Genomic DNA, 22649 nt, shown 5'->3' with positions numbered 1-22649 from the left:
AGGAGGCATAAAGGCAAAAACTGAGTTGCCTACAGCTCAAGAGCTTTGCGTTGGAACCACCATTAGAAGAGCTGATTTTAAGAAGTCCAGGCTGTGTCTCTAGAGGCTGGAGAGAAAGAAAAGGGGTGCAGCTGGTGTTCTGGCAGAAGCCTGTAGGTGAGGGTCACGGCTCATGGTGGCCAGGAACCAGGATGGTCAACACAGCAGAATGACAACAGCCGTAGGCACTGAGGATTCATAGGGGATCCCCTTCTCCCCAGTGGTGGGGAGGGGGCCCTTCTGGCTAACAGGAAATTATGCTGTGGTCACTCAGGCAAATTTGGGGAGGATTACGGACAATATACTGTACTTTCTGCCAGTAAGTGGGAAGGGACTCAGAGCATGCAGCTTGGGGTTACTATTACTATAAACGTGACCTATTTTTACTTACTGGCACGAGAAGCCCAAGTTATATTTCAGTGGAGGTGGGAAAGCCCTGTCAGTGTTACCAATTTACAGCTTGTCCCTCTGTGCCTGAACCCCAAATCATAAGGTGATTCCTAATGCGAATTCTTGCTTGGATACATGTTTCTCTGATCGGACTGCTTTCCCAACAACCGGCTTGGGGCTCTGTACTCTGGGAATGGGGGTTTGGATGAGGGAGAAGGGAAAACTCATTTGGAACTTGAGACTGAGGAGATATGCTCTTAAGGGGATTGGGGGTGGGGACTGGGTACCTCATTGGTGGTTCAGGGGGAGGCAGCCTCTGGGAAACCACTGGGACCAAGAGAGAAAAAAAGAGCAGGGGAGGTGGCAGTGGGACCAGAGAGGAGGCTGCCAAAAAGCAAGCTTCACCCACTTGGAGAGTTTGTGTTGGGCTTGCATTTATCTCATTCATTCCAAATTATTGATTACCTCCTGTGAAACAGGCACTGTTAGGACCGGAAGATGGAGGATGAGAGGAGATAGGCACGAGAATCAGACCTCTCATAGGAGCTTGAGGATGAGCCATGGGCGAACGTAACCCTGTTGTGCAGCTGGCAGCAATCAGAGCTGCGAGAAAATGCGTGAGAGGGTGTGTGGAGGAGATTACACCTGGCTTGGGTTAGGGTTGCCATGAGACCCAGAAGGCATCATGGGAAAGGTGGAATTGGCCCATGAGAGGCACGTATTTTAACACGTAGAGATGGGAGTTGAAAGGCATCCTGGGTAGGGAAGGCAGGGTGGGCAAAAGCAGGGAGGCGGCAAGTTAAGTTAGAATCTGTACAGTAGAGCAGTTACTGTTCATTTGCATCCACGTGTGTGCTATATAAAGGTTTGAGCAGTAATTTGAGGAGATTTTAAGAGTGTTTTTCTTTAGGTGGAGAATCTTCTGTATTTTTAAAAATAATGATAAGGACGGCAATGATGATGGTGATGATGATGATGATGGTGATGGTGATGATGATGGTGATGATGATAACATGAATTGTGATCAAGCTGATTGAGCCTTGAATTGCCAAGTTTGGTTTTATTCTGTGGGCAAAGTAAACACATCACTGACTTGAAATCCTTCCCACCTCCCCGCCCCCAGTCTCTATGTGCCTCATTAAACTTGTCTTCGAGGGGACATTGCCCATCCAACCCAACCCTGAATAAGAACAAAGTTGTAGGAAGGAATGGCCAAGAAATAGTTTATTCTGAACAACGAACAAGGCTAACTTGAACAGAGCCAGGAAATCCAGCATCTTGAGCTACTTCCAGCTCCTGCCCCTAATTCATGAACTCAACCCGGTGAGGGGCCCTAAGTGCTGCCAGGGTCACAGTGAAGAGAGAAGCAGCCCCGTTATTTCCTGGAGGGGACAGGATGGTGCCAACGGGAATCAACGAATGAAAAGTGTGCAAGACAAGTGGACATGTGGGCAACACCATCTAGAAATAGCCTGGGTTTGAAGGAGGAAAACAATAATCATTTCTTTCCTTTTTTCAAATAAAAATATAAAACCACATAATACATTAAAATGTCTCTTAAGAAATCTAAGAGATGGCCTTGACAGTCCCAAGGATTGATTTATGAGGTAAAAAGTGAAAGTTGGATGCAAAATAAAAACACAATTGAACTTTCAGAGGAATGTACAGATATCAGAGACTCCAGGATGAAAAGTTCAAAGAATCTTAAACACCAGGCTTGTTTCTACAGAGAACTGACTGCCAAATGAATGAAACAGGAAAGTTTCTTCAAATGATCATAATGCAGACCAAAAAACCAGCTACCATTCACAGAGTATTATGTGCTGGTATATCACACACAGGATCTTTTTTTAACCCTACAACAACCCCCGAGGGTTAGTTTTATTATCCTCCTTTTAAAACAAGGAAACTGACACTCAAGGGATTACGCGATTTGCCTGAGGTCTTCCGGTTAGTAAACAGCAGGGCTGGATTCTGGACACGGTCCTGATTCCAAGTCCAAGCTGTATCCCCTATGCTACAGCATCTCCCACTTCAAAGACAAAGTGCTCCCTGAACAGATCGTAAAGTAGTTTGCTCTTTGTGTGAGCCCACCGTCCTCCTACACTTTCTAACCACCTGTGCTTCCTAATTTATCAGTGTGGAGCAGCCTCCTGGATGGCAGTTGGAGACCCTCTTTAAGACAATGCCGATGAGATGACATAACCCCTTTTCAGGAAAGAAAACTTGGAAGGGGACGGAGACTCAGAGTTCTGCTGTGGAACTGGGTTTTGGGAGGAACTCTGCTGACACTCTATAGGAGAGACTGATGGTCAGTGACTTGACCTTCTGAATGGGCATCTATGGGCCATCCCAGCACCAGGGGTGGGGTGGGAGTGGAGACCTACTGAAATTAAAGGTGGAGATGGTGGAGAGCCATCTTAGAAGGTCAGAAAGACTGGCCTGACAGAGAAGACAAAAGAAGACACTTCCGGCTTAGCTCCAGGATTCGGGAATGGTGTTTCCATAGGCTGGGCTAACACATCAGATGTTTGAGGGCTGCATTTTCGAAAGTACTGTCTTAAGAGTCAGGATGGACCGAATTGCAAAGTTGTGTTGGTCTAATTGCTTTGGGGGAGGGGAGTGCACTTCAAATATTAAGGTTTTATTTTGCCCGTGTAAACAACTTTATAAAGGTTTTGCATGTCCGCTACCCAATTGGATTCTTTGAATAACCTTGTAATTAGAGGTGGGGCAGAGAGCTGTTTAACCCCTTTGGCAGATGTGGAAAACTGAGGCACAGAAAGGGCAAGGCTTGTCCACAGTCAAGCAGGTATCAGCCGGGCAGTTGGGATCAGAACCCAGGCTCCCCAGCTCCGAGTCCAGGGTTCCTTCTCTGCATCTGATGTTATTAGAGGTGAGACAGGGACCATCGTGGCACAGAGAGGGGCTTTTGGTGGGCAGGGCAGAGGTGTGTGCAGTCCCGCTGAAAGCCACAGGTGGTGGCTTAGCTGCTGCAGCCACGGGAGCAGGCGTGAGCCAGAATGTCGTTGTTACACCCGTCCTGGAGCTTGCTCTGGGCCTGGCTCCCGGCTCGGCCTTCTGTGTCCAAGAGCTGGCCGCTCTGCCCTTGCTGCTTCCTCAGCCTGCAGACAAGCACAGCAGAGACCCAAGTTAGTGATGTGGAGCGGGGGATGTCCAGGGACACGGCTGGGGAAGCAGGGCGACCGAGGAGCCTTCATGTCGCGCTGGCCTGGGGAAGCACAACCCCTGAGGCGGCGAGAATGCTGTGTCTGGAGACTGGCAGGCTGGTATCCACACCCAGCTCAGGTGTGGATCTGAAGTTACTCAACACCCAGAACCTCGGTTTCTCTATCTGTAAAATGGAGATAGTAATACCTACATCACGGCTCCTTGTGAAGTCCACAGGAGATCATGTATATAATTTGCCTAAGTTGACACAGTAGGTAAAGGGGTGTGTCCCACACATTATTCGCGCATGTATGTGTAGTGAATGCCCACTGATGGACCAGTCACCATGCCAGGGAGCAGAGGAAACCCTGGCGAGCAAAGCAGTCAGGTTCTCTGTCCTCATCGAGCTTATCACATGATGGGGAAGAGGGACAGTGATCAAATTGTCCCACAAAGAAATATCTGAACAGATGAGCACCCAGACTTACAAACTACCCCATGACAAACTGTGTTAAGGGAGCACAATTTTTTAAAAAAAATTTTTTCTTGAAGTATAGTTGGCTTACAATGTTGTGTTAGTTTCAGGTGTACAGCAGTGACTCAGCTATATATCTATATATATCTCTATCTAACCATCTACCTATCTACTCCTTACATATTCTTTTCCATTATGGTTTATTACAGGATATGGAATATAGTTCCCTGTGCTATACAGTAGGACCTTGTTGTTTATTTTATTTATAGTAGTTTACAACTGCTAATCCCAAACTCCTAGTTTATTCTTCCTCCTTCCCTTCACCCTTTGGTAACCATAAATTTGTCTTCTATGTCTGTGGGCCTGTCTCTGTTTTGTAAATTAGTTCATTTGTATTACATATTTTTTAAAAATTTATTTATTTTTGGCTGTGTTGGGTCTTCGTTGCTGTGCGTGGGCTTTCTCTAGTTGCGGTGAGTGGGGGCTACTCTTCGTTACGGTGCGTGGACTTCTCATTGCGGTGGCTTCTCGCGTTGCGGAGCATGGGCTCTAGGCGCACGGGCTTCAGTAGTTGTGGCTCGCGGGCTCTAGAGCACAGGCTCAGTAGTTGCGGCGCATGGGCTTAGTTGCTCCGCGGTATGTGGGATCTTCCTGGACCAGGGCTTGAACCCGCGTCCCCTGCATTGGCAGGCGGACTCCCAACTACTACACCACCAGGGAAGCCCCTGTGTCATATTTTAGATTTTGCATATAAGTGATATCATATGGTATTTGTCTTTCTCTGACTTACTTCACTAAGTATGATAATCTCTAGGTTCATCCATGTTGTTGCAAATGGTATTATTTCATTCTTTTTATGGCTGAGTAATATTCCATTGTATATATGTACCACATCTTCTCTATCCATTCATCTGTTGATGGACATTTAGGTTGCTTCCATGTCTTGGCTATTGTTAATAGTGCTGCACAAACATGGGGGTGCGTGTATCTTTTCGAATTAGAGTTTTCCCCAGATATATGCCCAGGAGTGGGATTGCTGTATCACATGGCAACACCATTTTTAGTTTTTTTTTGTTTTTTTTTTGCGGTACGCGGGCCTCTCACTGTTCTGGCCTCTCCTGTTGCAGAGCACAGGCTCCGGACGCACAGGCTCAGCGGCCATGGCCCACGGGCCCAGCTGCTCCGCGGCATATGGGATCTTCCCGGACCGGGGCACGAACCCTTGTCCCCTGCATCGGCAGGTGGACTCTCAACCACTGTGCCACCAGGGAAGCCCAACCTCCTGTCCTTTGTCTACTTGCAGGGACTAGGACCAGGTGCCCAGTGCCTCTGCCTCTGAGGTTTGCAGCCCTCCAGGTAAGACAACTGGGAAAGGTAGTCAGGATAAAATATATCATCCTAGTGGAGGAGGGCTCAGGGTCCAGAGGCCCAGAGGCACTGGATCTAGAGGCCAAAGTGAGCAGGGAGGGGAGAGCCTAGGATGAGGAAGGGAGGTGGTCAGACTTCCTCAGGAAGGCTGGGATTGCCTGGGAATCTTGCTCCCCTGGCCCTTTATTCCCTCTCCTACATTCAGAGACTCTCTCAGATACCTCTGGAGAGAAAATCAGATCGGAACTAGGGAAAACTCAAATGACTAAGAAATCTATGAGAGTGAAAGGGAAATGCTTTTACTTCCAAAGTAGGACACTGTTGTTTGGTTCACAATCTGTGAAGCCCCATAATTCTCTGGGTAAATTGCAAGGTAAAGATGAATGCCATTAAGATTTTCTTTTAAATGCCTAAACATAGCATAGACAGCATTACTATCTCTAGATTTCTGAACTTCCCCAATTATAACGCAAAATAAAGCTTCAAAGACTGCATAATAAAGAGTGGAGCATAGGGATGAGAGAGCCCTGATGAGGGAGAGATGGATTCTGAAATCTTGTGTAGATCAGGGAAGGCTTCCTGCAGGAGGCAGACTTTGAGCTGGGCTTTAAGGATTGGCCTGGAATGTGTGAAGCTGGAGGGGGCGAGGGAGGAGATTTGAAATGAAGGGACACCAGTGAGGTAAGTCACGGAAAGTAAAAACAATACTGCATGGTGGACCAGAGTCCTTTCTGGAGCTGGATAGTTTCTGCCACTTCAGCTCCTCCTTCTGGCCAGAGCTATTTCAAAGAGTAGAACCAGGGGCTTCCCTGGTGGCGCAGCGGTTAAGAATCCACCTGCCAATGCAGGGGACACGGGTTCAAACTCTAGTCCGGGAAGATCCCACATGCCGTGGAGCAACTAAGCCCATGAGCCACAACTACTGAAGCCTGTGCGCCTAGAGCCCGTGCTCTGCAACAAGAGAAGCCACCGCAGTAAGAAGCCCGCGCACTGCAATGAAGAGTAGCCCCCGCTCACCGCAACTAGAGAAAGCCTGCGCACAGCAACGAAGACCCAACACAGCCAAAATAAAGGAATAAGATATTCTTTTTAAAAAAGAGTAGAACCAGCTGTTTCAAGTCTCCCCTCCTCTATGGAGGGTCATAAGTATTCGTAAGAATACTATGACCATGGGTACTGGAGGCCTAGAGTGGTGTCTAAATGAGGTGTGAGTCATGCGCCTTGTAACTTACCACCAGGCGCAGTGTGAGAAGGCAGAATCCAGAAGGATGGACCCCTCTCTAGACATCCACGCATCCATCCACGGGCTTACACAACTGGATTCGAATCTAGTTCTGGGAGGCTCCAAAACCTGCATTCTTCCCACTACATTTGCATTCCCACCTACTACCAACCATTTAGCATCCAGCCACCATCCACCCACCCATTCACTTTCTATCCACCTATCCATATATTCATTCATTTGCTTACCCTATTCATCTACCCCATCCATCCAACCATCATCCATCCATATTTCCATCTGTCCCACCCCACCCCCACCTGTCCATCCCTACTCACCTAACTGACCTCCCCTTACTCACTTACTTATTCACCTACCCACCCATGTACCTCTATACAGATACCTATCTATTTACCTCAACCATTCATTATCCATCCATCCATCGATACATCCCTCCATCTACCCTTCTACTCATCATCCAAGTATCCACTTACCATCCATTTCATCTATTCACTATCCACCCATCCATTGATTCCCCCCATAGACCCCCTATTTACCCATCCACCCACACAGCTACCTCACATCACCTGTTCATCTAGTATCCATCCACCCATCTATCCATCCATCCACCACCCTTCTGCCCATCCAATCATCCATCTACTCCCATATTTCCATTCATCACTGCCACCCTCCCATCTGCTCAATGCCCACCCACCCATTCACTTCCCTATCCTTCCACTCATCCTTTTTACCAGCACTACCCATGTGCCAGGTTCTATGTTCCAGGCTCACAGTTGAAGGGGCTGGGGAGCAGGACAGAGAGCAAACAGTGAACATTCACTGTGATGAAGTCTCTTCTGGAAGGAAGCAGTATGGCTTGGCATTCAAGGCCTGGGTTTGGAGCCAGGCTGTCTGGTTCTATCCCTGGGTCTGCCACTTACTAGCCGTGTAACTTTGGGAGGCTAGATTCAAACCCAGGGCTCTCTGTCTCCAAGACCCCTGCCCTTTCCACTGACCCTTATCCCTTTCAATCTGGATATGGAAGGAAGGTAGCATGGAATGATTTTTCCACACTCTGAAGGAATTAGAAAGTCTCAGTTTGCTCAAGTAGGAACCCACGAACCAAGACAATGATATGAAACCATATGGTTGGCCCCGAGAGCTCACTTCCATGACTAGCCCAGAGCCTAGCTATCTATAATTCAGGAGGAAACGAAAAAGGATTTTACATATCTTCCTAGACATAGCCCAAGTCTACGGAAGCAAACTGGCTAGTTATCTCCATGATGGCAGGAACATTTAATTTTCTCAGCCACTTTATCAAATTAATTGTCAGCTTTGTGACCAGAATTCTGAGGGATGGATGTGAATGCTCTCAACGTCCCAAACTCAAGCATTAGATTCCAGAAGGAAGTGCTCTGTGATGGAGACCCTTGATTAACAAGAACGGAACACCTTAAAATTTGTAATAATTTGGGCTGGAGGCATTTTTCAAAGGCAAAGCACTACATAGGACTAAAAGAAAATGGTTAGCAATCAAATAATTTCAAATCAAGCTATTTCACACCCCGAGGATGGAATCAGTTTCATACCAACATTGATCTGCAACATCAAACCCTAGGTGCGGCCTGGCCTCCTGTTCCTGGGTGATGACCAGCTTTCCTTTGTGCTGTGTGCTTTAAAAATGGGAAACATTTCAAGTGCCGTCACACCTATTCATGTCATTTCACTGGTTGTATGTCTCCTGGACTGTGTGGAGTCGTGGCGTGGCAGTGTGGCATGGTGGGAGAAGGCAGGATTTGGAGCTATACAGAATTTGATCAGGATCCCACCTTTGCCGTGACTGGCTGAGGGGCCTGGGGGAACTTATCCAGCTTCCTGAAGCCCCTGTTTCCTTACCTGTAACATGGCCACAGCACCACCTCTTTAAAGGAGAAGGTGAACTAATGCATAGTATCCATCTGCCCTGTAACAGGCACTTTATAAAGGGCAACGATTTTTATGATGATGATTGCAGTGTGGGGACACCCCCATTTCACAGATGGAGAAACTGAGGATCGGTAAGTAAAGCTTAACTTCCTGCCACAGTTCTGATGAATGTCTCCCAGCAAGGAGGCCCCCACAGATGGTTCTGCAGGCCTCGCTCTGGGGGATCAAGGCTGAAGACCTGGAGAAGAGGAGGGTACTGGAAGGGGGTACACACAGAGTGGCTGAGAGTCAGGACCCAGAAATGGGTGAAACAGGACAATAGGCTCATGGGGAGGGAATCCAGCCCCACAAGTCATGGTGGGGTCCAGAGGGGCCTGTAAACCAGGGAAGGCTGGGCATGGAAATGGCAACTGGAACTGGGTCTCCAGCCTGGTTACTGGTCTCCCCTCCTCTGGGCAAGGGACACCGAAAGCCATCTGTGGCTGCACGGCAGCCGGCACAGCGACCAGCCTGGGGCTGGTGCACAGTCAATGTGTGTTGGAAGGCTGGGTGGGTGAATGCAGGGATAAATGCCCAGCCAGGTTTCCACCCCTCATCAGCAGCCTGTTTGCACAGGTTGGCAGGCTCTGTTTCAACACACCGAGGGGGGAAGGATGCCAGTCCCAATTAAATGGAGTAAAAGGATGTCTTAGCTGGACAAAAATTGGATGACCATTAGAACTGGCGAGCTCACAGCCCTCGTGGACAACAGATTGCATGAGTCAACATGCATGGAGCTTTTTCTCTTGTGGCCAAGGGAGTTGATAGGTTGTTATTTTGTGTGTATGCGTAAGAGTTCGTTAAAGAATTAAGGCAAAATGATGTTTGATGTGGCACTTAATTGATACAGTACTGTATTGGTCTGATAATTTTGTGCATAATTAATGTTACTAGCAAACACTTGGGCAGTGCCGACTGATTGTGTAGGGGGGCTGTTAAGCGCTTAACATCTGTTAACTCACTGGTCTTTACAACAATCCTTCATATGGAGTAGGTTTTAATACCCCATTTTACAGATGAGAAAAACTGAGGCAGTAGTGCGAGGCCCAAGGTCACAAAGCTAGCATGGATCAGGATTCCAAACCAGGCAGTCTGATTCCAGAGGCTATGCTTGTAGCTGTTATGTACACTGCTTCTCTATGGTTAATAAAAACCAGAGTCGAAGTTACCAGAAAGTTCTGAAAGGGAACACTCCAAATTGAAGAGTGGTTGTCTGTTTGGGGACAGGGGGTGGATACTGAAGAGAAGAAAGCAAACAGTCACCTGGTCTAATTGTACACTGCAGGAATCCCGCCTCCAGCATCCCTAGCAGAGAGCCAGCCAGTCTTAACCCAAACCCCACTGCCCACCTCTCAAGATAGCCCATTTCATGTGGGAACTGCTCAAATCCTTAGAAACTTTTCCTTCATATAGAATTTCAACTGAGAAATCTGCTGCCTGAGAGCTCCTCCCCGTTGGCCTTTGTTGTGCTTCCCGGAATTATTCAGCTGATTCTAATTTCTCTCTCATGGGACACTCCTTCAATTCTTGGAAGCCCCCTGGACCTCCATCATCCACCTTCCATCGTCCCCCAGGTCCACCCTGCCCCACTCCCCGCCTGCTCTCCAGCTTGGGAGTCCGACTTGTAGGAATTGTATCAAAAGCTCCCAAGCTCTTTGGGCTTCCAGCTGGGCTTGGCCCATGGGGAGCCCTGGCAGAAATCAGGAGTAAGGGCAGTCAAGTTTGGGCATCAGGTCCCCAGCCCCTTTCCTGCACTGTCACCTGGGGCTGCTGGGAACATTGGAAGGTCGCTGCTCTAATCAAGGTAGCCTTCTCCCTGGACGACCTCCCTCTCCTCCTGTCACCCACCGGGTGGGAACACCTTGCCTTCTCCGAAGCCCCAGTTCACTGCACAAGCTTCTATGACGCCCTTACAGCCACACCTTTGTAAAGTGTCCTTTGAAAATAAATTATCCTTGGAGTGTTTCCTCTGCAACTCTGACTGATACAACATGTTTCTGCTCTCCCATGAGGTGTCTCTTCCTTAAGTAAAAACTCAGTATAACTGGCTGTTCCGCTTTCAAACCTCATCACTTATTGGGAAGACCACCTTGTATGCAATACTTATCTCACAAATTCAGTAACAGCCTTTGGCCAGAAGCATTACAATTCTGTCTATTTTATCGGCTTTGCCTGAAGCAAAACCTATTTGAGGGAGTCTTAGGATGGTGTCAGCTATGGCATGGGTGTGATATAGCAAATTGTAGGGGATTATTTTACTGAGCATCCTCTCTATATACCCCTTTGCAAATGGATGAGCTCTGGGAAAATTGAAGGGATGGCAGCCCTGGTTTCTGAGTGATAGGGGTTGAGATTTGATGAGTTCATCCTCACTCAGCACCTCCTCATTTAATACCTACACCCACCCTTCCAGATAAGAATTAACAGCACCCATTCTGAGGGTGAGAAAAGGATGAGAGAGGATGAGGAACTGGTGGTAGGTCACACATCTTTTCAGAGGGGAGCCCCGGGCTCAAATGGAGGACCTGGCTCTTCCCATCTTCCCAACTAAGTGATCCTCCCTATACACTGGCACTAGTAGATTTCTCTCTAGATTTAGAGGTGAAGCTGAGCTTTTACGTCTGAGCTGGCTTAAGGATGAGACTTGCTGGGTCCTCACTTCTGTGGGTTGGGGGCCTGATGGACAGGTAGCCACTAATGGTGTTCACCAAACATTCTGATTTGCCCCTCTCTGGGCACGCAGCAAGATTGCACCTCCTGGCTCCTCTGGGGCTGGGTTCGGCCATGTGACCAGTTCTGGCCCGTGAGTGTGAGTAGAAATGCTACCATCAGGCTGGAGCATTGCCGATGCAAGACCCTCCCGAAGTCGCTTTCCCTCTGTCAGTCTCACAGCCATGTTCCAGAGATGCTCCTTCAGTCTGCATCCTGGAATGATGGGGATGGTGACATGGCAGCAGCACCCCCCAGCTAACCTGCCATGAACAGGAAACAGACCTTTGCTGTTGTAAGCCGCCAAGATTGGGAGTTTGTGCCTCTTTAGGTTCAGAGAGGGGTTCTGGAGATTCAGACACTGGTCTGTGGGTGAATAATGGCCTCAGTCCAATTCTGGGCCAGAGAGTAACCATGGGAAAACCCTGGGGCTGCAGATTGAAATGAACTCTTTGATGGCCAAGGGACCTGAATTGGTGTCCACTTTGGGGCCGGTACTTCCATGCCTGGGCAGCCAGCCCTCCCTGTCCCCTATCCCTCCGTCCCATCCATGTACAGTTACCACGTTCTACCTGCCCAGAGGAAGGGAGGAGGTCAGACAGAAAGCCAAGAGGGACCACCTGCCATTTCTTTATTAACCTTCCCCAGACCTCAACATCTGTCACTCCCTATTCCTTCCTCTCCTGGGCTCTATTTACCCTACGCTATCGTCCTTACTTTCCAAGTGGAGTGGACCACCATCATTTTGCCTTTCTAGTGATTTTATAAATCTTACCTCCCTCTCACAGCTATTGATTGGCCTAAGGGCAGACACATGACCCAATCAGCACCAGCCAGAGTTCTCCAATGGCCAGATTTGATTGGTCCAGGGACTAGCACCTGACCAATCAGAGTCATTCCCTGGGGTACTCGAATTTGAGATCAGGAAAGCATTCTCCTTCTTGTCTTTCCTCAACTCCCTGTTTTATCTATTTTCTTGAGTTTGGTGGCAGAACTGGGAGACTCTGGAGCTCAGTGTGTAGAAAGAACTGGTTTACAATAAAAGAAAATGACTTTGATGTGCAGAGAAAAACAAATCACCGGAAGGAGGAAGGAGTGAGTTCAGGCAAGGTTCCTGGCCCCCGTCCCAGTTACTTTGGGATCACATTGCATTCCAGCACTTCTGTGGCTGCATGAGTCCTGCAGTAAGTTTCCATTTCACTGAAGCTGTTTTCTTTTTGTTTTCATCCCTTGTAGCCATGGTAGTCTCAGAGAATTCACCATTTATGCTGGTATCTTCCTCTCGAGACTCCTAGAGCCACGATTTGTGTAGGTTAAGCTATGGGACTTAGGTATGTGTTTTTTTTATATATATATACACACACATATAAACATATATACACATACATATATATATACATACACAAACACACACATATATATACACATCCCAATAAAGCCCTTGTAAGTCGAAAATATCCTAAAAGTCAAAAGTGCATTTAACATACCTAAGCTACCGAACATCATAGCTTAGATCTTCCTACCTTAAACGTGCTCAGAGCTCAACATCATTAATCATTAGAGAAATGCAAATCAAAACTACAATGAGATGTCATTTCATACCAGTCAGAATGGACATCATCAAAAAATCTACAAACAACAAATGCTGGAGAGGGTGTGGAGAAAAGGTAGCTCTCTTACACTGTCGGTGGGAATGTCACCACCACCACCACCACCACCATCATTTATTCTAAAACAGAACATTAGGCCCTATTTATAATTTTCAAATTTACACATAGCCTCATTTCACGTAAGGCCTATAAATATTCACATAAAAAATTAGGGTACCTCTTTTTTACTAGAGAAAACCGATTGAAGGGAAAGTAAAATGGGTCTTTAAATGAGTTAAGTCTGAGCAGCCCAGTAAGAGCATGTGCTTTACTGCTCGGGGCAACGGGGTTGTATATACTCGGGGCGATCTGTCAGGGTCTGCGTGTCTCCCTTGGCTGACTGAAAACCAAGGCTCCTATCTTTTATTGGTTGAGATTGATATGTCAATATCAGTCACCCTTTTCCACCTGGCTGAAACTTCCTTTGATGGAGAACCAAGTGAAATGGACAGAGGGCCCTGATTCCTGTGTGATTTCTTGATTTCGAGTTTTCATGAAATTTGAGTTTTTGAAAAAGCCCAGAATCCAGCGGATGGAAGAAGTGAGTTCAAGTCCTTCATCTTCCAAGTAAGAGCTGCAAGAGCTTCAGAATAATTAATAATAATAATAAGTACCTCAGGAAAATGTGATGAGTAAGGATTAGGGCAATGGTTCTCCACTGGGGGTGATCTGCTTGCCAGGGAACATGTGGCAATGCCCGGGGTCATTTTTGGTGTCACAGCTATGGAGGTGCTACTGATATCTAATGAATAAAGGTCACAGATACTGCTAAACATACTACAATGCACAGGACTGTCCCCACATCAAAGAATTGATGTCAATAGTCATCAAGTGTCAACAGAGCTGAGGTTGAAAAGCCCTGGATTAAAGGAACAGGATCTAAAACCAAAAAATCATGTACAGTTACTGTTAATAATATTATTAAACATAACATGTGCAGTGTTCGATTTTTAAAATGTAATGTTTTCAAGGGCTCCAAAGGTAGCTTAAATGTGCTTTTAAATATTTTTATTTCTTTAAGAGAGGAAGCAGATAGAAAATTCACCTCCTCAAACTCCTTTCGCACCAGCGGCTTTTTATCCTGCAAAACTTTGTCAAATGCTATTGAAAAGACCTTTTGGAAAAATCACCCCTGCTCGGATCTTTGGTCAAAATAGGAGGACAAGCCCCACAGTGCACTTCTCAAACTAATGGAAGCTCAGCTGCCCAGGCCCTGGAAGCCCCGACCAGTCCCTGGAAGCAGATGCTCCACCTGGCTCAGTGGCCTTTTGCCAGCTGAGACCATTAACCAATAATAGCTGCATTTCCAGAAAATTAGGCAGTGCTAATTTTAATCTTGTTCTCTGTTTAGAAACTGAAGTCCAGAGAGGTCAGACCTAGGGCATCTCCTCCGCGTTTGCACAGCGGCCTAAGAATGTCTGCATCCCACCATCTCCCCTGCAGGCTTCAAGCATCCTGAGGACATGGTCCTGCTGGATCCACTTCCATGACCCCAAGTCTCAGGTCAGGATATAATATATCTGTCAAAGGGCTGAGTGAGAACCTTCTATGGGAGCTGCCACAGTAGATGCCCGGCCCATGTCCCCTTGGCACTTCATGCCTATGACAGCTTCCTCATCCCACGGAGGGAGGGGAGCTTTTTCTCTGTCCAAGAGTTTTTTTCTAGTTGAGGAAGCGCACCTGGCCCGTGCAAGAGGTAGGTAGTTATGCTGGGGCGGTTAGAGCCTTCAGCAGTATTCTTCCACCCACGAGGGCTCGAAGTTGCAGGTGAATGATCCAGGGCAAAGGAGAAAGAGGGCTGGAAGGTTTGCAGTGTGTATGGCTGTTAGCATAACTGACGCCATCTTGGGCCTGTTCATTTCCTCCTGTCCTTCCACTGACCCTACCTAGGACTGTACTGTGTAGTAAATCTCTTCTCTGTCGTCAGTGGTTTTGTAATGAATAGATATTGTTTAATGATCATGAGGTCCAGGTAGTCTCCAAATAATGATAAAGACCTTCGCTGACATATTCCTGGCACCCACCCATCATATATCAGATAAGGCCTTGACTTAGGAATGCGATCCCCGTCTCCAAGCACTTACCCCCATACCCTAGGTTAACTATAAAATTGTGATGGTCCCTCGGAGGTGCGGAGTGCAGCTGCCGATGCCTCCAGATTGCCATATGCCCCATCCAATCCGCATGTAAGTTACCCGCAATAAACTTCACAACTGTACTTTATGGAGCTGCCTGCCTCGTTGTGTGGTCTCAAGATACCTTCTCAGTTCGTTGGGCACTTTTCATTCCCTCTGTCCTCGGAGATAGTTTTAGATGGGGAATTCTCATGACTCAGTCCAGAACCAACTGGAGGATGCACGGTTTGGGCACTCTGGTCTCCTGCAGAAATTCTCATCAGAACGACTGGAAGAACATGTTACAGCGCAGATCCCCAGGCCCATTCTCTCAGCTTCTGATTCAGAAGCACACCGTGTTGGTTTCCTGGGTGCGGGGCTGGGGAGCTGTAACACGGTACCACCAGCTCGGTGGCTTATAGTAACAGAAATGTACTATCTCACAGTCTGGAGGCCAGAAATCTGAAACTAAGGTGTTGGCAGGGTTTGTTCCTTCTGGAGGCTTTGAGGGAGAATCTGTTCCAGGCCCCTCTCCTGGCTTCTGTTGGCTGTGGGCCATCCTTGGCTTTCCTAGGTTTGCACGTGGATCACTCCAATCCCTGACGCCATTTTCACAGTCTTCTCCCTGAGTCTGTGTCTCTTTTCTTATTAGGACACCAGTCATATTAGGACACCAGGCAAGGGTCCCCTGCCCCAGTATGACCTCATCTCAACTAATTATATCTGCAACAACACTATTTCTAAAAAAGGTCGCATTCTAAGATCCTGGTGGCTAGAACTTCAGCATATCTTTTTTTTTGGTGGGGGAGACATGGTTCAACCTGTAACAGGTGCAGCAATTCTAAATGCTAACAACCCCCCGGGAGATTCCGACATGACCCCCTGTGACTGTGGCACTTCCGTCTGGTTCTTCTTTACAGAGCCTTCTGCAGAGACAAGGCCTGTAACAACGGTACATGGAGCAGGACCAGTCTGTTGCACTTTGACGGCCGGGCGTGCAGAGAATGAAAGGAAACAGAACTGCTGGAGGGAGGCAGGGAGGGGCAGCATGGTCCCAGCGGAGCATGAAGGGAAGCCTGGCTCGGTGTCTTGGCGTCCCCTACTGTCACCCCACTGGCCACATGTCTGAGGTCGGAAAGAAGGTACTTGACTTAATTTTCCAGCTACTCAAATGCCAACACAGCAGGTGCTTCAAAAACAGGATTGCAGAAAGAAGTGCAGGATGAATAGCGCCGACTTTTTTTTCTTGGTTTAAAAGGAAATCTCTTGCTTTGGGGCAGATCATGCCTCATGAATTGACTTCTCACAGGCACTTTTGTAGATGAGAAACCGCAGCAGAGAGGGTTATGGGTAGATGCAGTGTGGCTCCCTTCCCATGTACTTTGTGGAGCAGGGATGGGGTCTGACATGGAGGGGTTGACGTGATGCTCAGACAGCATCCAGACACCAAGCCGTCCACCTGGATAGTTTTATATGGTGGGTGGGGAGAGGCTGGGGGAAAGGCACTGCTCCCAGCACACCTGCTCTGACAGGTAGCCTATAGCCTCAGAGCCACGGGGGAGCACCTGAGGTGAACAGAGAGGCAGGGATGAAACAGCAGGAACCTCGGTGAAACCCATGCACATCTCCCCTTACAGGCCATCTTCTTTCCTGCCTCCTGCTTTTGCATATGCTGGTCCTTGACCCCGCAGCCTCCATTGGAAAATGACTTCCACCCTCCCTCTGTTAACAGTGCCAGCCTCACTTAAAATCCATGACCACAACTCTCAAAGGGGTTCTCAGCACGGCTGGGCAATCCTACTACATTTCCCTATCCATTCACTCTTTTTTTTTTTTTTTTTTTGCGGTACGCGGGCCTCTCACTGCTGTGGCCTCTCCTGTTGCGGAGCACAGGCTCCGGACGCGCAGGCTCAGCGGCCATGGCTCACGGGCCCAGCCGCTCTGCGGCATGTGGGATCTTCCCAGACCGGGGCACGAACCCACGTCCCCTCCATCGGCAGGTCGACGGTCAACCACTGCGCCACCAGGGAAGCCCTACCCATTCACTTTTCCATGTGAGAAAGAACACCTAATTGGTCGAAGCCACTAAATAGTTAGATTTCTGCTAAAAGCAGCCAGATGCAACCCCTAACAACACAAGGACGGATATCTCATGTTCATCTTCTTTTAAGGGGAAACAACTTGGATTCTTCGGATTCTAGATTGAAGCATCTTCTGGCACGCGGCACAATACGAAATGTGACTGCTCTCCGCTCGGGTCCGTCACCCCTCTGCCTTTTCACAGGCTCACACATTTGCCATCCAGGCGCTCTCTGAGGACCCTTCAGACATGCCTGAACTGATAAAGGACCTGAGGCAAGGTTGTCTGGAGCCCACCATCACTTTGGCCCAAAGTGCCCAAGCTGGTTTGAGCGCAAGTTCCCAGGACTGGGTGTCTACCGCTGGGAGGGGACCATGAGCCTCAGAGCAGGCAGGACCGCCGGGAAATTGTGATGAGCTCTGAAACCGCTCACCACGTCAGCATCCCTCCGCCCCCCACCCCGTCCCAAGTCTGACGCGCTGTGTTACAGAGGCACTTCCCGTTCTGCTGGGACCAAGGACGTAGTCCCGCAGTGGGTGAGGCTTGCTGCCCAGCTTGGTGTGTGTGTCTGGGCTAACCTGGGCATCCACCAGCCCTAGAGCTTTAGCTGACCAGGATAAATGACAGGCTGCAGTCTCCTTCACCTCCCCCAGTGCCCACTGGGAATGGAGCCCCACCCTGCCCCCCCGACCTAAACAACTCTGCCCCGGGGCCCTCACCTCGTGGTGCTCCACCCTCCATGCATGCTTAGGGAATACAAACTTCCTCAACAGCCACTGGTCCCTGTGTCTGCCAGGCCGTCTCGTTCTCTGGGCACTGTCCTCACTCCTGGAACTCCACGCCTTGCCCTCCTCGCCCGTCAGGACTCAGCTGGGCATGGTGGCTCCAGAAGCTTCCCTGACACCCAGGCTGAGCCTGGCATCTGCTGTCGGAGCCACGCCTGGGCTGCCGTTTTCCATATCATGCATCCCCAGTGCTGCTGTCACCTGCTATAAGCTGAAAATGGTGGAACACCGGTGAACGCCTAAAGGCCAGCCTGGCACGTGTCCATCTGGCCCTCCTGGAGGTAGGGAAGCGCATCCCATCATCTCCGCAAGCCCAAGGCCTAGTTGAGTGTTGGCCAAATGGGGCTGATGTGCTGTCAGTCCTGCCTACAGGGTTTCAGCTCCTGCTGCATGAGCCCACGGCTGCCCAAGCCTCTGCTCTAACTCATCAGGCACAGACGGATGAGCCCCCAGATAGTAACATCAGCTGGGACCAAGCCTGAGCCTCTGCTTCCGTGACTGCTGTAAGGGCAGTCATGCGGCCAGGTCCGACCCCAGCTTCGCCCCTCCCGACTCAGCGTCATCCTATCTCCTGCCAGCCCATGATGCTGGGGTCCTAGCACTGTCCACACCACCTCACCCCATCAAATAATAACAAGAACAGTGGCAATGACAACAATAATAGTAACCCTTTTCACGAGGACTCCTACCATGCCAGGTGTTGTATGAACAGCCTCATTTAGCCTTACAACAAACACACGGCAAGGGAGTGATTTCCACTTTGTCACTGCTGAAAATGAGGCTCAGTGACGTTAAGTGACTTGCCTTAGGTCACTCTGGCAGCGGAAGAGCCAGGACTTGATCCCGGGCAAGTCTGCTCCAGAGCTTGGGCGCGTAACCATCTGTAGGCCTGCCCCTCTGCGCCAGCATCCTGTGTGCCGGCTTGGTCCTCCTGTGGCCGCCCCACTTCACATGAACACCCTGAGGCCCAGAGAGGTGAAGTTAGTGCCTTGCTCGGGCCACATGGCAGAGGCAGGATTAGAACAACGGCGTCCACCTGCTGTTTCCCTTCCAGTGCCGTGGCTGGCTTCATGGGGGGCCAGGGACCCCGATTCCCCCAGGGAGACTTTCTGCCCTTGGAAGGGCTCTGCCCAGCAGATGCTGGTGGTGGACTTACTTCTCTCTGTTGAATATGATGAATTCTTTCCGCACTGTCTCCAGGCACTGCTGGAGGTGTCCATTCTGTCAAAGAGCACAGAGAGGGGACTGTAAGTGATGAAGCATCAACCAGGGAGTGAGGACGAGCAGAGACTGATCTAAATGGGGCTGGGGACAATCAAAGCGGCTGGAGCAGCCCTGATTGTAGCGGCGGCTGTGCCACCGGGGGTGGGGAGGGGGGCTGGCAGACAGAGATGCTTTTCTCCATTTTAAGCCATTAAATCCAATTTAAAAGCCATGTTAAAACGGAATAGGAATTGAAAATCATGACCTTGGTTTCCTGATCACTTGAATGTTCGTTAGTCCTAATTAAGAAGCATGGTGGGGAGAGGGAGAAATTTCAGGCCAGCGTGCAAAGGTGCTCAATCTCTTCAGGAACAGGTGCCAAGGACCACCCGTCCCACGGATGCTCTATAATACACGTCTCAGAGGCTTCCTGGATGCCGAATGTACACTGCATGCCTGTGCAGGAACCCCACACCCTTGTGTGCCCTTACGTACATACACCCAGCCCTTCCCAGGCCAACTTCTGCATTGGGCTCTGCAGGCACTGGCCTAGGCTCCATGATACTTTTAGGGGCTACAAAGATGTTTTAATTTCTTTTCAAGTAAGCTGAAAAAAATGAATTTTTAAAATTGAAAGTTATATTCATCTTCCTACCAATGTAATCATGCATTACAATTTTTAATATATTTTGATGGAGGAAGGGGCAGTTGTGGGTTGAATTGTGTCCTCCAAAAAGGTATGTTGTGGAATGGATAAAGAAGATTTGTGTATATACAATGAAATACTACTCAGCCGTGAAAAAGAATGAAATAATGCCATTTGCAGCAACATGGATGGACCTGGAGATTATCATACAAAGTGAAGCAAGTCAGAAAGGGAAAGACAAATACTGTATGTTATCACTTACGTGTGGAATCTAAAAGATGACACAAATGAACCTATCTACAAAGCTGAAATAGACTCACAGACATAGAGAACAGACTTGTGGTTGCCAAGGGGGAGGGAAGGAGTGGGAGTTTGGGATTAGCAGATGCAAACTATTATATACAGGATGGTTAAGCAACAAGGCCCTACTGTATAGCACAGGGAACTATATTCAATATCCTGTGATAAACCATAATGGAAAAGAATATGAAAAAGAATGTATATATGTGTATAACTGAGTCACTTTACTGTACAGCATAAATTAACACAACATTGTAAATCAACCATACTTCAATAAAAAATAAAAAATAAAATTTTAAAAAGACATGTTGAAGTCCTAACCCCCTGGACTGGTGAATGTGAGCTTATTTGGAAACAGGGTCTTTGTAGATGGAACTAGATAAGCTGAAGTCATCCTGGAGCAGGGTGGGCTCTACATTTAACGATGGGTGTCCCTAAAAGAGGGCCGTGTGAAGACACAGAGAGGAAAACGCCACGTGAAGACGGAGGGAGAGATGGGAGTGATGCAGCCGCGAGCCAAGGGATGTCAAGGGCTGCTGGCCACCGCCAGAGGCTGCAAGAGGCAAGGAGGGACCCTCCCTATAGCCTTTGGAGAGAGCAAAGCTCTGTCGATACCTGATTTCGAACTTCTGGCCTCCAGAATTGTGTGAACACATTTCAGTTGTTTTAAGACACCAAGTGTGTGATACTTTGTGTTGGCAGCCTAGAAAATCAATGCGGTGGCCCACAGAGTGTGGCCCTGGGTGCCTCCACAGTATAAAACCTCTGCAGAGGGTGCTGGGGACTACTCGGAACAGCGCTGGTGTCGCTCAGCATCATTTCTTCTGCTCTTGCTAACAGATACGGAGGTTCCTGCGCTAGGAACAGGGCTAATGTGAATGATGAGAGCACGGATATGTCCCTCTACAGGGATGATTTCACGGGGCCCTGCTATGAAAGACCACTTGTTCGATGGAGGCATTTTATTGACTGCAAATGAACGTATTTGGTGGGGCAAAGTGACAAGCCCCCCATCTGGCTAAGAAGCAGCTCAACCATATTCACTGGAGTATAGGATTCCTCTCTGCCTGTGGTCTGCTCCTGAGATGGCACTCACCAGAGGACAGCTGTCCTTCGTGCCATCTTTGGACCTGTTCTTTGCCAACCTCTTCTTCTTTTTGTGAAGTGGTTTGGATTCAAGAATCATTTCTTCAAGTTCAAATGTGGGATCACAGTTCAGTCTCCCTTTCTGAAAGGAAATGGAAAAGAAAACACGGTTTGTCTTTGTTCCGTGCCATTGAATTGTATTTTCGTTCATTCGTTCATCCATTCATTCTATCAATCATTCATTCAACAAGTAACAGTGAACTACTCCTATGGGATACATCAGCTACACTTTCTTCCTGATAATGAACAGTGACACATCCTCGCTGCACACGTCATCATTTATCCCCATAATCCCACCCACCTTGCACACCCCACTTATTAACATCCACAGGTTCCCTTGATCTCCTTACGTATGTTCATTTCGTGAGGTTGAGTTCAGTTTTCCAATCTGTTCTTTTCACTTATTTTCTCATACTCTCCTTCTCATGTCATTACTACCTTTCCTATAAATATCATTTTTAACAATTCCATTTAAAAATACCATTTCTGGCCAAAATCTACCCAGTTCCCCAGCCTGGCTCCCTGTTCTCCTGCAGCTAGAGCCAGCTGACCCTCAGGCCTGGCCCTGCCCTAGGCTGGCCTCCTGCCACTTTGGTCAGGAGCAATATTGGTCTCCCTGACTTATCCCAGGTGGCTCTTTTCCATCCTGAGACCCAGCCCAGGATGCTGGCCCTCTCAGGCAGCAGTCTGGTGGTTATAACATCAACGGCTCTGAAGGTGCTCAGAAAAACCAACAACCCAGTTCTACTGCTTTCTGACCTTGAACAAGTTTTTAACTTCTTTGGGACTCAGTTCATTATCTGTAAAGTCTGGATAAGCATTCCTCCCTCATGCAAGATTAAACAAGTTAAAAAAGTTCTTCATGTAGGGCCAAGTGAGAAGTGAGTCCTTGAGTAGGTGTCCCTGTTCCTGATTGGATGGGGGCCAGGGAGGGGAGGGACCAGGCACAACCGTGGGGGGGCTGCCAGCCTTGCCACTGAGTCCTACAGCCTCACCTTTCACCTGCGTGTCTTTGAGGGAGACATATAACCTCTCTCTGCCTCAGTTTCCTCATCTGTGTAAAATGCAGCAGGCTCAGTGGGTTGATGAGGATTAACTGAGATAGGGCTTGCAAATCTTCTAGAATGGGTCCTTCCTGATCCATGGCAGGCCTGCAATGACTGACCACTCCCTCTGCTGCCCTGCAGTCCCAGCCGCCTCCCATGGGAGCCCCGGCCTTAAACCCTAACTTATAAGCGAGGGTCTTGCTACCTGCCATCAAACTTGCCTTGGCCAGGCTGCCTCACCTCTCGATGTCAGCCAGTGCCCTGCCGTGGCCAGGGCAGGAGGAGGAACCAGGGCTTTGCAGATAGAACTGGGGCAAGGCCTGGCTTTTCCACTCACTAGC

General features: G+C 48.6%; 1 protein-coding gene across 1 annotated transcript in view; it reads right to left on the bottom strand.

Annotated features, from left to right (window-relative positions):
* Window positions 1-1635: 1635 nt before the first annotated feature.
* The window catches only part of STK32B (serine/threonine kinase 32B), a 333967-nt gene continuing 312953 nt past the window's right edge, over window positions 1636-22649 (bottom strand). Inside the window, exons 10-12 of the mRNA XM_024741790.1 lie at window positions 21213-21344; window positions 19124-19188; window positions 1636-3554 (exon numbers count right to left, since the gene is read on the bottom strand). Of these exons, the coding sequence (XP_024597558.1) occupies window positions 3416-3554; window positions 19124-19188; window positions 21213-21344 (336 nt within the window). The 3' untranslated portion in view covers window positions 1636-3415. The remainder of the gene's footprint in view (window positions 3555-19123; window positions 19189-21212; window positions 21345-22649) is intronic.

The sequence above is a fragment of the Neophocaena asiaeorientalis genome, unplaced genomic scaffold (genome assembly GCF_003031525.2).
Source record: "Neophocaena asiaeorientalis asiaeorientalis breed wild unplaced genomic scaffold, Neophocaena_asiaeorientalis_V1.1 scaffold218, whole genome shotgun sequence".
Taxonomy (NCBI): domain Eukaryota; kingdom Metazoa; phylum Chordata; class Mammalia; order Artiodactyla; family Phocoenidae; genus Neophocaena; species Neophocaena asiaeorientalis.
The sequence above is the reverse complement of the archived record's forward strand: the minus strand, read 5'-3'. Positions and strand labels throughout refer to the sequence as shown.